Genomic DNA, 15,272 nt, shown 5'->3' on the forward strand with positions numbered 1-15,272 from the left:
CCAAAATACGACGTGATCCAAAATACAACTTTATCCAAAATACAAGGGATTCTGCAAGTTACATAAGGGATGCAGTTACCAAAACCATTCTCTCCCAGCTGTGCCTCCTCAGCACTCGCAGGCAAACCCATACGCTTCTGCTACATTTTCCCAGCACCTTACATTTTTTCATTAGCATTAAAAAAAGAAAAAAAAAATTACCTTTTTTTCCACTTTTTTTTTTTTTTTTTGAGCAGCTGAGCCCTTTGGCTGTGCTGCACCGGAGCGGCGGCGGCGGGGGCAGGGGGAGGCTGGGCGGCGAAAGCCCCCAGTTCAGCACGTCCTGGCTTTGGCAGTGACAAACCTCGTCTGCCGGCGCGACCAACGCATACTGCTCTTAAAAAGCTAACGGGTTTTATATAAGGGTAGCACTGGAAAAAGATCTGCTGAGCTGCTATGACCACAACATTTTAAACAGCTGTTTTATCATGTTTAGGCTATGCTTGGGGGGTGGGGGGGGGAAGAAAGAAAAAAAGCCCCTTCCATTTTGCAGAACGGCTGAATTGTTCTTTCCCTGGCACCTTCCCACCTAACACACCTTACCGCTGGCTCAGGACCAAACCAGTGGTGGAGTCTCCCTCCTTGGAGATACTGAAAAGCCATCTGGACACGGTCCTGGGCAAACGGGTCTGGGTGGCCCTGCTTGCGCAGTGGGGTTGGACCAGATGACCTCCAGAGGTCCCTTCCATCCGCAACCACTTGTGATTCTGTGATATTTTGCAGAGAGGTAGCTCAGAGAGATGATTTCTAAGCGAATTTAGCCATCCAGTTATCCCTGGTGAAAGCTGGCTTGGGCTCCCCAAGACCCTGGTCCCCTCCCACCAACGCAGAAGGTGAGGCCTCCCTTCATCCCTTGACAAAGACCATGACAAATAGGTCCATGACACACGTGCCAGGTCCATAATCCACCAAACGCGAGCTACCAACAGCTTGATGGGCAACCCCAGAGCAAGCAGGGAGCCATCGATGGTGGAGCAAGGCCGGCAGGCGCGGTGCCTGCTCTGGACCTTGAGCTCCTCACTCTACCGCTCAATCCCAGTTTCTGTCGTGCCAATACCACGAGGTCGACAATACCTCATGAACACCAAGATCTGGTCACAAAAACTGCTGTAAGATGGTGGAGAAGGAGAGCGAGAGGATGAACGAGGTACCATTTATGAAGCCTATCAACTACCAAGAGCCGCAACGTTATGACTCTGCTTAGCTCCTCCGTTACCTCCAGGGTATTTTCCCCTCTCTTCTGCCCTCTGCCCACAACACTTTGCCCACGTCTGCACAAAACCCCCAAAATCCAAATGGTAAGATAAAAACAGAATACATTTTATGTTCACCTCTAAGGCTGCTAAATTTGCATTGGGGATTCTTTGAAGCTAAGCAACCTTCAAAATAATGCACAGGAAAACCATTTTTAAATAGCCCTAGAAATTATCTACATCACATTAGCTTTCAGATCTGTACTACAGTTCTTTGTTCACTCACGTTGTTTCAGTTTTGAAATCATTCCCACGTATCTGTTTCTGAGAGAAACCTGCCTACGGAGACCCAACAGTTTCATAATTCAAGCTATTCATGTTTTTAAAAGTAAAACCAGTGGAATATGCCTTTGATTCCATCTCTATTTATTTAATTAAAAAGCCTGGCAGGCTGTTTGATTTCTTTAATCAGAAAATGATGTGAAAAGGTTTCCAAAATAAGATTTAATGAGTTTTGAAGATGGATGTACATACCATTTCTGCCAGCTTCCTGTACATTTCAGGTTCTTATTAACTCTTCATATTTTTTTTTAGCAATTTCAGCAGCTTATCAGTAAGTCGCAGGATAACACAGCAATTATAAAAAGGCTGCGTACTCCCAAATGCACGCGGAGGCAAAGCCCCAGAAGGGGAATCCAGCGTAAGAGTCAAAACTTGTTCTCCCCATGAACACCACCGGGAAGGTTTGCTGACAACAGAGCTTCAAATTCTTCATCACAATAATGTGAAATCGGGACAATAGGTTTTGAAAATAAACGCTTTGAGTGTTCTTCAAAATTATATGTTATCATAATAATGGAGGGGTTGAATATATATCAAAAATAATCCTAAATGATTAGCAATTACCCTTATGAATCATAACCATCTTCGGATTCTGCAAAGCCATTCGAACATCTCAGCTGTGAAACTCTCCCATCTCTGACTGACACTCCAAAAAATGGCAACAACCCAAGCCCCCGAGCCAGCACTGAGCATCCCTCCCGGGGCAAGGTGCTGGGCGCTTGGGGGTGACCTCAGAGCACCCCTCGCCCAGGAGTTTGTCTGCGGGTGATGGAGGAGGTAGAAGAGAGGCAGAAGCCACTCATGGTTGCCTAAAGCATCCATGGCCATGACCCCTCCTGTGACCTCCTAAAAAATATCTGTCTGCTGAGATATTTTTTCATAGAATCATTGAATCATGGAATGGTTTGGGTTGGAAGGGACCTTAAAGCCCACCCAGGGCCACCCCTTCCCCCTCGTCCCATGGCTCCCCTCCCTGCTCCAGAGTCCCTCCCCAGCTTTCCTGGAGCCCCTTGAGGGCCTGGAAGGGGCTGGAAGGTCTCCGCAGAGCCTCCTCTTCTCCAGGCTGAACCCCCCCAGCTCTCTCAGCCTGTCCCACAGCAGAGGGGCTCCAGCCCTCCCAGCATCTCCGGGGCCTCCTCTGGCCCCGCTCCAACAGCTCCGTGTCCTTCTGCTGTTGGTGCCCCAGAGCTGGAGGCAGCGCTGCAGGGGGGTCTCACAGAGCGGGGCAGAGGGGCAGAATCCCCCCCTGGCCCTGCTGCCCACGCTGCTGGGGACGAGCCCAGGCTGCGGGGGGTTCTGGGCTGCCAGCGCGCGTTGCCAGTGAATGTTGAGCTTCTCATTCCTTCTGTTCCCCAAAAGAAAGGGCTGGCTGGAAAGGGGAAGGGCAGGGGAGACGGGCTCTGTGGAGCTCAGCCCCGCTGCTCCCCTGGGAGGTCCAGGAGGGGTCGAAAGACCCCGGGCTCCTTCCCCCCGGGGATGTGCTGCGTCTGCTTCCCACTTCCCACCTCTTATCATCCATACAGCCCAAAAGCTGTAATTAAGGAGGGTACGCAAAGCATAAAGAAACGTTGGTATTACCCGAAATTAAAATTTCAGTGACGAGGCAGTAAATTAACTTAATCAAGTTGGGAGGCATCTATGAGAAATCATTTTTATATGATTTAATGAGAGAAGGCATCGGAAATGGTGATTTTAATCAGCCAAGTGGGATTTATAAGCAAGAAGATCCTGCTTAAACAACTCATTAGACTTCTCCAAAAAATCTTTACTGCCTCTGCAGACAGTCAAAACAAAATTTATTGTATATATTTACTAATTCTCTAAACCCCTTGGCAACATCGCATATCAAAAGTCAACTGATTAAAGCAGAAAACAAAGTTAAAGAAAAAAAAAATATTTTCATAAGCACCTGCTAGAGAAAACCAAGAGGCTCTAAGTCCCTATCAAAAGGCAGAGCTGACTCAAACCAAATGCTATTAGGACTCCTAAATCCCGATTTATTATAAATACAAAGGCTATACTAGAATGAGAAATACTCGATACCTTCTAATGCTTTTTGGAATTTGTGAGGCGCTTGCACCTGGCCCGCAGCACAGGGCGACGGCGGGGGGCTGGGACGGGGGCGACACGGGCAATGGCAAAAAACCAGGATCCTTCAAAGGTCTCACCCCCAGGTTGCGCCATCCCGGCGCGATGTGCCTCCCAAACGCCATGTAGAAACGCGACGGTATTGCTAACTATATTTCGAAATCAGGATTTATAGCATAGCGAAAGGTTGGAGCATTTCAATGCACGCCAAGAGCCCTGCATCCACCCCACGGATCCTTCCCGCGACTTTAATTCTCTCTTCATTTTTCTTTATTGAACCAGAAGCCTGCAATGATTTTTTTACAGGTATTTCTGCCTCCCTCAGAGCCACAGTAACGGCCGCTTCCGTCACACCAGTACAGGAAGAAGAAAAGAAGTGCCAAGAGTATACTGTGAAATAAATATTTTTGTTATTTATTATTATTATTCGCTTGCTGTGTAATTCTTGACGTTGGGGCCAGCAGATGTCTACAGGACACGGGAGACGCGCGTGAGCGACGCGGTTCTTTGCAGGGGACGTTGTGGATCGGTGCGCAACGTCACAGCGCTTTTCAGGCAGACGCAGGAAATCAGTTACTTGAAAAAACCAAACCAGGAGTTGCGGGCTGGAAGCACTCGGCGACCCCTTGAGACTCGGCAAGTTGAAGACCTTTGATGAATACCAAAGCCTTTTCCGTTAAATATGCTACAAATGAGGGCGGGCGGAGGCGCGGGGCGGGAGCCCCCTGCCCCGCTGCGAGGACGCGGCGGTGGGGAGCAAACAGTGGCTCCTCCGCGCTGCCTTTCTGGGGCGGGTGAGAAAACAGTTTATCTCCATGGTATCGATGCTCTGCGGGTCAATTTTCACAACAAAAGAAAATAAGACGGCAGCTTTAGAAAATTGGCTGTGCCATAAGGCTGCTTAATGACTACGCGCAGAAGCCGTGTCATTTTATCGCACCCTCTGTCAAGCCCGAAGCCCGGCAGCACGTCTAGCGCCGGGGGAAAGAGCTCCTAAAACCGCTGCTCTGCTCGCCACACAGTTCCCCACTTGGGAATGGAGCCATCCCAGCCAAATTAACTGTTTTCAGAGGGAAACATAAGAGCTGGAGTTAAAATTAACTCCACAAAGCGCTCTTGGGCAGGGCTTCCCAGCAGATGCTGCCCTGGCCCGCGGCAGCGCAGGGACAAACGCCATCAGTGCGGGAAAGGGCTCGCGTCGACACCCGGCTTCAGGTCGGCTTCTGGACCTCTCGCCTTTGGCAAGAAACCAGGCGCCGGGGCTGCATCACTGTACAAATTCTCCCGTTTTCATAGCGTTCAAGCATTGAATTACAGTCTTCGGCGTTTCAAAATGCAAATCGATTTCAATTCAATTTAATGATGCAAAATGATGACTTTTTTTTTTTTCCACGCAGTAATTGGTAGGAGGGTAATGGACAACCACTACAAAGGCAGCTTTATAGGCGGAAAGGTAGAAAGTTCTTCACCTGCAGTAAACATCTATTTCACTCCTGGGATGCAAGAGAAACCCGTCGTAAGAACAGGGCTGCAGAAGAGACATGCTCTCTGGAGGCTGCTGTCCTGTCTGCACAGGTTTCACTCATAATTAAATTAATTACCACTCCCAGTAGGATTAACAGAACATTGTGATTGTACTTCCAAACTCAAAACAGGAGGCACCACAGCCGAGGTCTAAGAGAGGAGCCACCAGCAAGGTCCCACGTACCACCGGGAGGCGGAGCGGCCGGCGGAGTATCGCGGGGCTGGTGCTGGCAGCACAAGTCACCCATCCATAACTCAACCTCCCGCCCCGCTCAGCCTCGGCTCTGGCCTGCCTGGTCCTGCTGGGCTCCACCGGACCGGGCACAAAAAGAAACCCTGAACTCCTCTCCTCCTCCATTCAGATGGGTCCCCGCTCCACAGAATCCCAGAGTTGTAGGGGCCAGAAGGTACCTTCAGAAATCATCTGGTCCCAGCCCCTGCCAGAGCAGGGTCCCCCAGAGCCGTCGGGCAGGAACGCGTCCAGGCGGGTTTGGGATCTCTGCAGAGCAGGAGACTCCACAACTTTCAAACACTCGCGGCTCTCATTTCGGCTCATTTGCAAATCAACCAGAGTTCATTTAATCTTCCTCCAACCTACTTCCCACAGGCTCTGTGTTCACCATCCGCAGGACTCTCCCCAACTCCACGTGGGTCAGTCCAGCTCGCTCAGCCCCTCTGAGACCCCCCGGTACCGCCACCCCCCCCCTCCAGCCACACGCAATCGAAATTAATTGGAAAAGCCTTTCCAAATGTGTGACCGACTCACTGACTTTCCGAGACAAAAAAAAAACCCAAAACCAACCAACCAAACAAAAAAAAGCCTCATTTTTACACGTAACCAAAAATAGCACCCTGGTTTCCAAACAACTGCGAGTTATTTCTGTTCTTTCCACGCCAGCAGACACCCAAGGCCTGTCTGACACCGCGTCCGCGCTGCGGCGAGGGCGGGGAGCGGTCTCACGCCGGGGAGGAAGAGCGCACAGACCCAGTCTCCTGCCGGCTTTCACCACAAAACACCCGACACAGCAAACTGAAAATTATTTTCTAATATTTCTAATAATCCCCTTCAAATTATCACCTCTGTTACGGGGTGGCCGCAGGCTGTTAGATGCAAAATATACGTTAAGGTAGCTTAGATGGCAAATTTTTCCAACATACCATTTCCACAAAGAGAAGAAGGTGCATATCCCGTATGAAACCTTTCCCATTTTTTTTGATGTACAATCTACACTGGTCAACACAAAGGCCCGGCATTTTTGCGCACAGATTGCTGTACATCCCCGGAGCAAGGCCTCCCTCTTGCCAAACGTGTTTTGGCTTTAAGGTGAACGACAGGAGAGGTGGAAACCGCAATAAAGAATCTGCTGGAAGAGCACCAAGATAGAGAGATGGGTCCTGACTTTCTGCAAGTTTTAAACCTACTAAGTGCCCGCTTCTCCGCTCTTTAAATAAAAGGGCATCCTTCAGATGGGGTCGCCCCTTCCCTCGCGTCTGTTCTCGTCTTCCTCACCTGAGCCAGGCTCAGCAGAAGGCACCTGCTGGAAACCACCTGCGGCACCTCCTTCTTCGTATTTACGTGCTCTTGCCATCGCCGACAATAGTTCTCCTCCAATCCAGCTGCCCTCCAGCTCTGTACTCCCCTCCTTTCTCATTTATTCACATTTTTAAAGATTTTTTTTAACTTTAAAACCCTTTCATCATTCCATGCGTTATCAAGATAGAGCACATTTTGTTCTATTTTACCCAATATTCGTCTCATCTTATAAAACTAGGTCACAAAATTTGCAAGCTTGGGAGTTAGGCTTTGCAGACCCAGAAAATACCACCTTTTCTTTTTTTTTTTTTTTGTTCTGTGTATAATGCCTAACTCCGAAATATTTACAAAAAACAAGCTCAAAAGTATACAAACACACCGCTTCATTTTAAAATTCCAGTGAGTTATTTACAAAATTCCTTTTCTTCAACCATTTGTGTTTTAAAACAGTTCTGCCTGAAAAAAAAACAAACAACCCAACCTGGAGTGCTCTGGTCAACATGCCAGCCCTGAAATCCTTACAGGAGCCGGCTATGCTAACGGCAGGGGGGGTGTCTTGAAATATTAGGGAGTTTTTCTTGAAATATTAGGGAGTATTTATTGAACGGCATGGACGATTCACCTCTGCTGCCCCCAGCCCCCCCAGGCACTACAATACTGCAGCCTCGGAGCTTGTAACGCTGGCACTCCAGCATATGGACGGAAAAATGATCAAAGATATTCTGAACTTCCCCCGGGAAGTGACACGAAGCACTGGCCGGCTGCGGGAGCATCGTCCCAGGGCCGCAGCGTCGCTGCCGGGCGATGGATGCTGTGGGGAACACAGCCCACCCCGCACCGCATCCCCGCATCCCTGCCTCCCCGCATCCCCAGCCACCGTGGCAACCGCGACCGAGGTTTCTCAGCCTCGCCGGGAGCACCGAAGCGCATCGCCTTGGTAACAGACACATTGCCAAACATCCCTCCAACACGTTCACTTTGTAGGAAAATACGACTTTGGCCACCTCGAAGCATTTGCAAAATTTGACCGTGTCATTGGGTGAAAGGGCAACCCGAGGCACCCAATTCTTCGACCGCAGATGGTAAGACCTGTGGGGCGACACCTGTTCCGCGCAGCATTTGCTGTCTCCACTCACCCGTGGTTTCCACGATGCCCTCCAGGATGACGACGATCTCAAACTGCTCCGTTTGCATGCTGCGCTGGGAGAGGTCGTAGAAGGGGCTCTTGGCATCTATCACGTGGCAGATGGTGAGCGGGGACACCAGGAAGAGCTGGTCGGCCCCCGTGCTGAAGCCCACGTCCAGCTCCAGCTGGTCCAGCGGCAGGAACTCACCCTCCGGCGTCTGGCGGGACTGGATGGGCAGCGAGGGGAGAGACAGAGAGAGAAATCACGGCTGGAGCAGCCATCCCCAAGGCATCCCGACGGCATCCCGCGTCCCTGCCAGCGTGCCGTGCCACCCCTCACACGAGGCAAACCCCAGTCCAGCCACATGGCCATGAAATGGGTGGAAACCCAGCGCTGGCCACGCAGAGCAGGGATGAATTATTTCTAAGACACATCTTACTGAGGTTGCAGCTCACCAACACAGCAGCCCTGGCAGGACACCCGCCACCGACACAAATCACAGAATGGTTTGGGCTGGAAGGGACCTTAAAGCCCAGCCAGTGGCACCCCCTGCCCTGGGCAGGGACACCTCCCACCAGCCCAGGTTGCTCCAAGCCCCGTCCAACCTGGCCTTGAACCCCTCCAGGGATGGGGCAGCCACAGCTTCTCTGGGCAACCTGGGCCAGGGGCTCACCCCCCTCACAGCCAAGAATTTCTTACCCATATCTCATCTAAATCACTCTGCCACCAACGTGCCTCACCCAGCAGGAGGAGGAGGTGAAGCCAGCGTAGACCCAGCCTGCCCTTCACCCAGCTTTTCACGTCATCCCTTCCACAGCCAGAGTGCCCGGAGTAGGGCACCCAGACAGTGTCCCTGCCCGGGGGGCTCAGACAAGGGGACATCTCCCCTCAAGACACCCAAACCCTCACAAAATCCATGCTGCGACCACAGGTGAAGGCTCGCAGCCACCTCCAGGGTCCTTCCCACGAGGGATTGTCCATCAACGCCTTGCAGAAAGTGGCAGCAGTTGATTAATCGCCAGCTTTTCCCATAAGAGAGAGTTCCCCAGCGCCGACTAACCAGCCGAGCACACGCTTCTCCAGTGACGCTTTGAGATCACGGCCCTTTTGGCAAGAGGAGCCCGGAGAAGGGGACGCTGCTACGGCTTTAGTTGGAGCTGCCCGCTAAGACGCTACAAACCGCAATTTAACACCCACACGGGCCCACAAAATCACGCCTAGAGCCGAAAGCTCCAGCTCAGCGCTCGGGCTCGCGACACCTCGCATCCCGGTGCTCAGCACAGCCCTGCCCAAACGCTCCCTCCCCGGCCTTCACTCCCGCTCTTTTATTTCTTCTCCCCGTGTTATGAATAGGCAGGAACAGAACATTACAGCCCTTTGCCGTCATTATTTTTATTATAGAACTTTCCATTTTTGTTACGGAACTCTCCGTTATTCGCTGTTTAGATTTTAAAAAGAAGTTTTGCAAACTGTTGTATTCATCACACACGGCCAAATCCCAGCGTTAAATCGCTGCTTGAGATGCGTTTCCATCATTCCCCACATTCCGAACCCACACGAAACTCCCCATATTGAGCAATACCACTGACTTGAAATGTTTGGTTTTTTATTTTTAATGGGAGGACGATTACGCCTGCAGGAAGAAGCGTGATCTTTCCTCCAACTTTTGCTCTAACTCTGCTTCCGTTCTCCTCGTTACTCAGACCTATAATTGGAGGGGGGGGGGGGGGCGATGCACAGGGACCAGCGCAGCCATCACCTCCAGACTATCAGCGCTCCCACGGGTGACACCAGCAGCTCCCAGAGAAACCCAGTCCCGTGCTCCCAGTAAAAGGCACTGGGAGCCTGGGGGCAGCGGGTGGGAGGATGCCGGGTGCGCCCCCCAGCGCGGGGGCTGCGGCCGAGCCCCCCGACACAGGGGTCGGGAGCGGGTGGGAGCCCGACAGCAGACGGCAGCAGACAGAGCGCAACCGGATTACGCACCTCGCTTGGGATTTGGTTTCTATTTTTAAAATCTTCCCCGAATGGTGTCCGGATTTGAAGGGGATCTAATCCCAAAGAAAACAACCGCGCGTCTCGCCGCCCCGAAGTCCCGGCCGAGAAACGCGCTTAAGTTTTGGGGTGTGGAAACGCAGATTTCCCACACCTGCCTCCGCTGCCCCGTCCCAGCACCGCGCCGCGCAGTGTCAGACGGAGACGGCAGAGCCCAGAAACATCTAGAGCACATCTGCATAAATATCCTGCCTGCGGGGTTTCGTTTGTTCTTTCTTTAGAGAGAAGTCTACTTTTCAGTAAAAAGACAGAAACAGGAGCACAGCAGCAAGTAACGCCCGTAAGCAGGGCACGGCGCGGCGCTGGGAGGGAACCGCTGCCGTCACACGTCCCGCACCCCTACAGCATCCCTATAGCCACGGCGGGGGCGAAGGCTGGCCCACTTCTGGGTGACATTGTCACTCTGGGGACACCGAGACCCCCCGGCCCGGCTTGGATCTGGCTTTGGGACAGAGGAAAACGGTGGCCCCGGGTCAGAGACAACGAAATGCGATTAGGAGTTGCATGCACCAGGCTTCGTCATGACGGATAATGGTTTGGGGAAGACCTTTAAAGGGCTGGCTGTAAAATCGTTGCTAATTCTGCCCTCTGCTCCTCTGTCGAGGTCTCCAGCGGCCACCGCTGCTCTCCAAAGTGGTTTGGCTTTACGTGGCACTCCTCCATGGATGCTTTCCAAGGAACACCCAGCGGTCTCTGCCCCAAAACCTTAGCCCCAACCAACCAGCCAAAGCCCCCCACACATGGGGAGAGGACAACGAAGCATCCTCTTACCCTGTTATTTTGAAAAAAAAATAAAATTTTCTTATATAATGGACATCTTGATGGCAAAAAAAGCAGAGTTAAAGACAACGAGGTCCCTGAGGGACACAGCAAAGTCCAGAGAAGCCGGTATGAACCACAGATGGGGGGAAGAAAGGCGAGGCCGGGTGGGATGCTGCCCGGGAGCCATCAGCTGTAACCGCTGCTGCGGCGCCGGGGGACCTTCCTCCTCCTCCTCTTCCTCCCACCGCTCGCCCCAGGGCTCCTGGGATTCCCGGGGAACCCAGCACACCCCCCTCACAAAAACCCCCCATTTCACAGCTGCAGTAAAATCCGGCGTCACGTTGCTCAGCTGCGAGGTCACGTACACCCGGCACGACGCTTCTGCTGGGAGGGAACTGGGATGAAGACTGAGAGCTAAAATGCTACAGACAAACCAAATGTTATTTTACAGCAAGGCCTGAGCTACGGGCAGCGTTCGACCCAAGGCAGGGTGTGAGATCTCCCGCTGTTGAGTGTTCTGCTGTTCCAGCCGGGGGAGAAATGACCTTGAGTGACTCTTTGGACTCAGCGTGACGCAGGGAGGAAAGTGCAGGCCTTCCAAGTTTCATCCAACTTCTCCGCAATCTTGGAGATTAATTAAAAAGAAAAAAAGAATAGTACAACTAATGAGTCTCTGCACTAACTTGCCATTTTTAAGGTTTATGTTTGGTTTTTTCTCCAGTGTAGTCTAAGCTTACCGGGGACAAAAATAAAAATAAAAAAAAGCAAAACCAATGCACTGGGATTTCCAATTTTACATCCATTTTGCAAGTAGAGTAACCTTTTACCAGAAGAGAAGCGTTTCAGCAGAAAAATCTGTGAGCAGCCCCACAAGTAACTCTGCCCTCCGGTTTTGCAACAGAGCAGTGCAGAACCCCTGGAGCAGCCACAGCCCCCGGCCACACATCTGTCCTGCGCAAGCCGAACGCCTGGCCCTGTGTGGCAGCACCCCCTGAAGAGACACCCCTCTCCCTGCTCCAGTCTTTTTTTTTTTTCTTTTTTTCCTCCTTTTTTCCTTTTTTCCCTTCTTTCTATCTTTTTTCTATATTTTCTTATATATCTTTCTAATATTTTCTTTTATATTTTTTCTTATACATCTTCTTTTATATTTTTTCTTATACATCTTTCTTTTATATTTTTTCTTACATATCTTTCTTTTATATATTTTCTTGGGGTTTTTTATATTTTCTTATATATCTTTCTTTATTTTTTTTTTTATATATATATATATAAAATCTTTTTTATATCTTTTTTTTTTGGCCAGGAGGCCTGGCCAAGCACGGCACCCCCCCAGCAGCGAAAGGACGCGCTGCGCAGAGACACGTGGGAGGGGATGCGCAGAGCCAGCTCCAACTGTATCCATTGAAAAACCACATTTTAGCCCTGTCTCACTCTCCCCCCACATCCACAGCCGTCCGTGACCGCGCTCCGGCAGGCTGGGCGGCTTTGGGCCGGGGAAAGCCCCTCAGGCTGGCAGGCAGGGGACACCGCGGGGTGCCCGGGGCACAGCGTGCCACCACGGCCACGATGGACCCACGGGGGTGGCATCCCTCACGAGCGGCCTTTTCCCCTTCCTACCCCAAATGGAGCCCCAGGGACAGCTGGCTGTTGGAGCTGCCGACGGCAGGGCTCCCCCCGCTCCTCTCCGAGTCTCGCTGGATGTTCCACAGCTGCAAAACCCTCGCCCCGCTGACTCCAGCGCCGCCGCCACGAAACCAGAAGAAACGACAGCCACGAAGCCGCTCTTCCACCGGTCTAAAGTTCAGGAAATTTTGTGGCGCCACGCTAAGCTTTACGCTCCAACTTTTGCAGTTCCCCGTGCGGCACCTCTGGTTACAAAAAGGGCTAATTTCAAAATTTGTAATGGATCATTTGGATCCTTTAAAGCTATTAAAGATGATTAAATGTGGCAGTCCGACCTCTCCCTAGTCAGGACAGCCTCGTCGCAGGAGGCAGCTGGAGGGGTCACCGCGGTGCCCTCTAAAGAGCGGATGATCACTTACCAGGCTAATTGCACGTCATTCAATTTACCCGTCTAAACTTTGACACACGCAAACAATCAGGGCTAGCTCATACCAGGGAAAAGTGTAACTGAGATTCCAGCTGATTATTCAAAAAGAAAAGAACAGGAATAGATGCCTCCAGGTCAGCTGCAGCGATGGCATCTTCACCCGCATCGGTCCCCAGCTACAGCCATCATCCGGGCACGGCAGTGAGGAGACACACGAAATTATGGAGATTAAAGAATCTAAAGAATTTAAAGAAATTCCTCTTCCCCTCCGGCTTGTTGAGAGCAGGCACTACCCCTCTTTTCGGCCACAGACTCCCCCCACCGTTCAGGGTCCTGCAGCCCTCACCGAACGCCACAACGATCCTCCCTGCAAACCCCCCATCGGAAAGCACGTCTTTGGGCCAAAACACGACAACTTCAGAAGCCTCCGAGCAAAACGCATCTTGTGCTTCGCCGGATCCGGCCGCAGCAGACGGGGGATGAGCATCCCTCCATGTGGGGGGGGCGGGGGCAGCCAGAGGAGTGGGGAAGAAAGCAGGACACCTCCAAGTGGGGTGTCCCCCCGGCAAGGGGACCCTGCCTGTCCTTGCAGAGCACCCCCCGAGGGAAGGGCACCCACCTACCCTGCAGAGCACCCACCCCGAGGACAGAGAACCCGTATGCCCTGCAGAGCACCCATATCCCCTGCAGAGCACCCACCCCCAGGGCAGAGAACCCACCTCCCCTGCCGGCCTCGGAAACACGCGGGATGCTCTGCATGCGTCAAACGTCAGCCGAGCCTGCCCCTTCCACCCACTCCACATTTATTTCATCTCCCCTATGAATATGCAGCCGTTGTAGCAAGCCTCAAATAAACACTGGGTTTTTCCCTAGACGTGCAGGGCCATTAGCACGATATTTAAATGTCTAACCCTGGCGTTCTGCTTTCCATGAAGTTCACACACCACATAAATAAAGTTCTGCCTGACTGGACTGACCGTTGCCCCAAAGCACAGAAATATGCCAGAAAGGGAAACAGCTTTCTTTTAAAATGCACACCGAGGAAGTCAAGCTGTAAGTATTCACTTGTCAGAGAAATCTAGCATTTTAGAGAAATATGTAAATATGCATGTAAACCCAGTGCTGAACACAGCCGTTACCCTGCAAGGCTGCCAGTAAATCAGACAGTTGCGAATAAATCTGGCGCCGGACGGCTGAGCCCAAAGAGCATCGCAGGGACACGGGGGCAGCCCTGGGCAGGAGCAAGGGATGGCAAAGCTCTCCTGCCCAAAAGGGCACGCAGAGGGGCCGGCACAGAGGTGGAGACGCGGAGGGGGACAGGGGGATGTCCCTGGGGGACCGGCGGTGGCAGTGGGGCAAGCGTGGCAGGCACCGCACTTACTTTGAGCAGCTTGCAGCGGATCTGCGCCGAGACCATGTGGCTGTTGCGGAGGTTGCCCACCCTGAACATGAGGGTGAGCTTGCCGTCCCGCATGGAGATGGCAGCGTGCTCACTGAACATCAGGGTCTCGGCCCTCTTCTTGGGCTGAGACATCTTGATGAACATGCAGCCGATGAGGAAGGCGTCCACGATGGAGCCCAGGATGGACTGGAAGAGGAAGAGGATGATGCCCTCGGGGCATTTGTCCGTGATGTAGCGGTAGCCATAGCCGATGGTGGCCTCGGTCTCTATGAAGAAGAGGAAGGCGGAGGGGAAGTTGTAGACGTTGGCCACGCAGGGGGTGTAGCTGTCGTCGTGCGCCTTGTTCAGGTCCCCCCGCATGTAGGCGATCACCCACCACATGGAGGCCATGAAGAGCCAGGCCACGGTGTAGGTGAGGATGAAGATGAAGAGGTTCCAGCGCCACTTGAGGTCCACCAGGGTGGTGAAGAGGTCGGAGAGGTACCGGCTGGTCTCGCCGCCCAGGTTGCCGTGCTGCACGTTGCACCGCCCGTTCTTGTCCACGAAGCGCTGCCGCTTGCCCCGGGGGGCGGCGCGGGGAGGGGGCAGCCCCCCTCCGCTGGCCGAGGTGCTCACCACCTGGTACTCGTCCCCCAGCTTCCTCCGCAGCGCCGACATGCTCCGCTCCGCGATGCTCCGCGCCTCTCCGCGCAGCGCCGCCGCCGCCGAGCCCGGCCCGGCCCCGCCCGGCCCGGCACAGCCCCGGCCCGCCGCTCTGCGGGCGCGGAGGCTCGGCTCTGCGCGGCCGCGGAGGCTCGGCTCTGCGCGGCCGCCACCCACGCGGAGCCGGCGGCAGCGGCGGCGCGGCCCCGGGTAGGGCACGGCCACGCCCCCCCGCCAGGCCACGCCCCGGCCGCGCCCCCCCCCCGGCCACGCCACGCCCTCCGCATCCCCACTGCGCTCCGCAGCTTCCTCACCGTCGTCATCCTCCTCGCACCGGGCTCCATCCGCGCACCCTCCGCCTCCCCCCGCCGCGCAGCCCCGGAGCCCGCGGAGCGCCGGGGAACCTGCCCGCGGGGGGCTGAGGGGAGGCGGGGCACCCCCGCTCCTCCGCGTTCCGCTTTATTTTTATTTTGTGTCACTGCAGACGGTGAACAGCGCAACAGCACGCGGCGGGGCT

The 15,272-nt window shown here is 53.3% G+C and overlaps 1 protein-coding gene across 1 annotated transcript in view; it reads right to left on the reverse strand.

Moving 5' to 3' along the window:
* The window catches only part of KCNJ3 (potassium inwardly rectifying channel subfamily J member 3), a 52,461-nt gene extending 37,664 nt beyond the window's left edge, over positions 1-14,797 (reverse strand). Inside the window, exons 1-2 of the mRNA XM_054210198.1 lie at positions 14,093-14,797; positions 7,857-8,073 (exon numbers count right to left, since the gene is read on the reverse strand). Coding sequence (XP_054066173.1) covers positions 7,857-8,073; positions 14,093-14,770 — 895 coding nt within the window. The 5' untranslated portion in view covers positions 14,771-14,797. The remainder of the gene's footprint in view (positions 1-7,856; positions 8,074-14,092) is intronic.
* Between the last annotated feature and the right edge of the window lie 475 nt (positions 14,798-15,272).

Source organism: Rissa tridactyla, chromosome 7 (genome assembly GCF_028500815.1).
Source record: "Rissa tridactyla isolate bRisTri1 chromosome 7, bRisTri1.patW.cur.20221130, whole genome shotgun sequence".
NCBI lineage: Eukaryota > Metazoa > Chordata > Aves > Charadriiformes > Laridae > Rissa > Rissa tridactyla.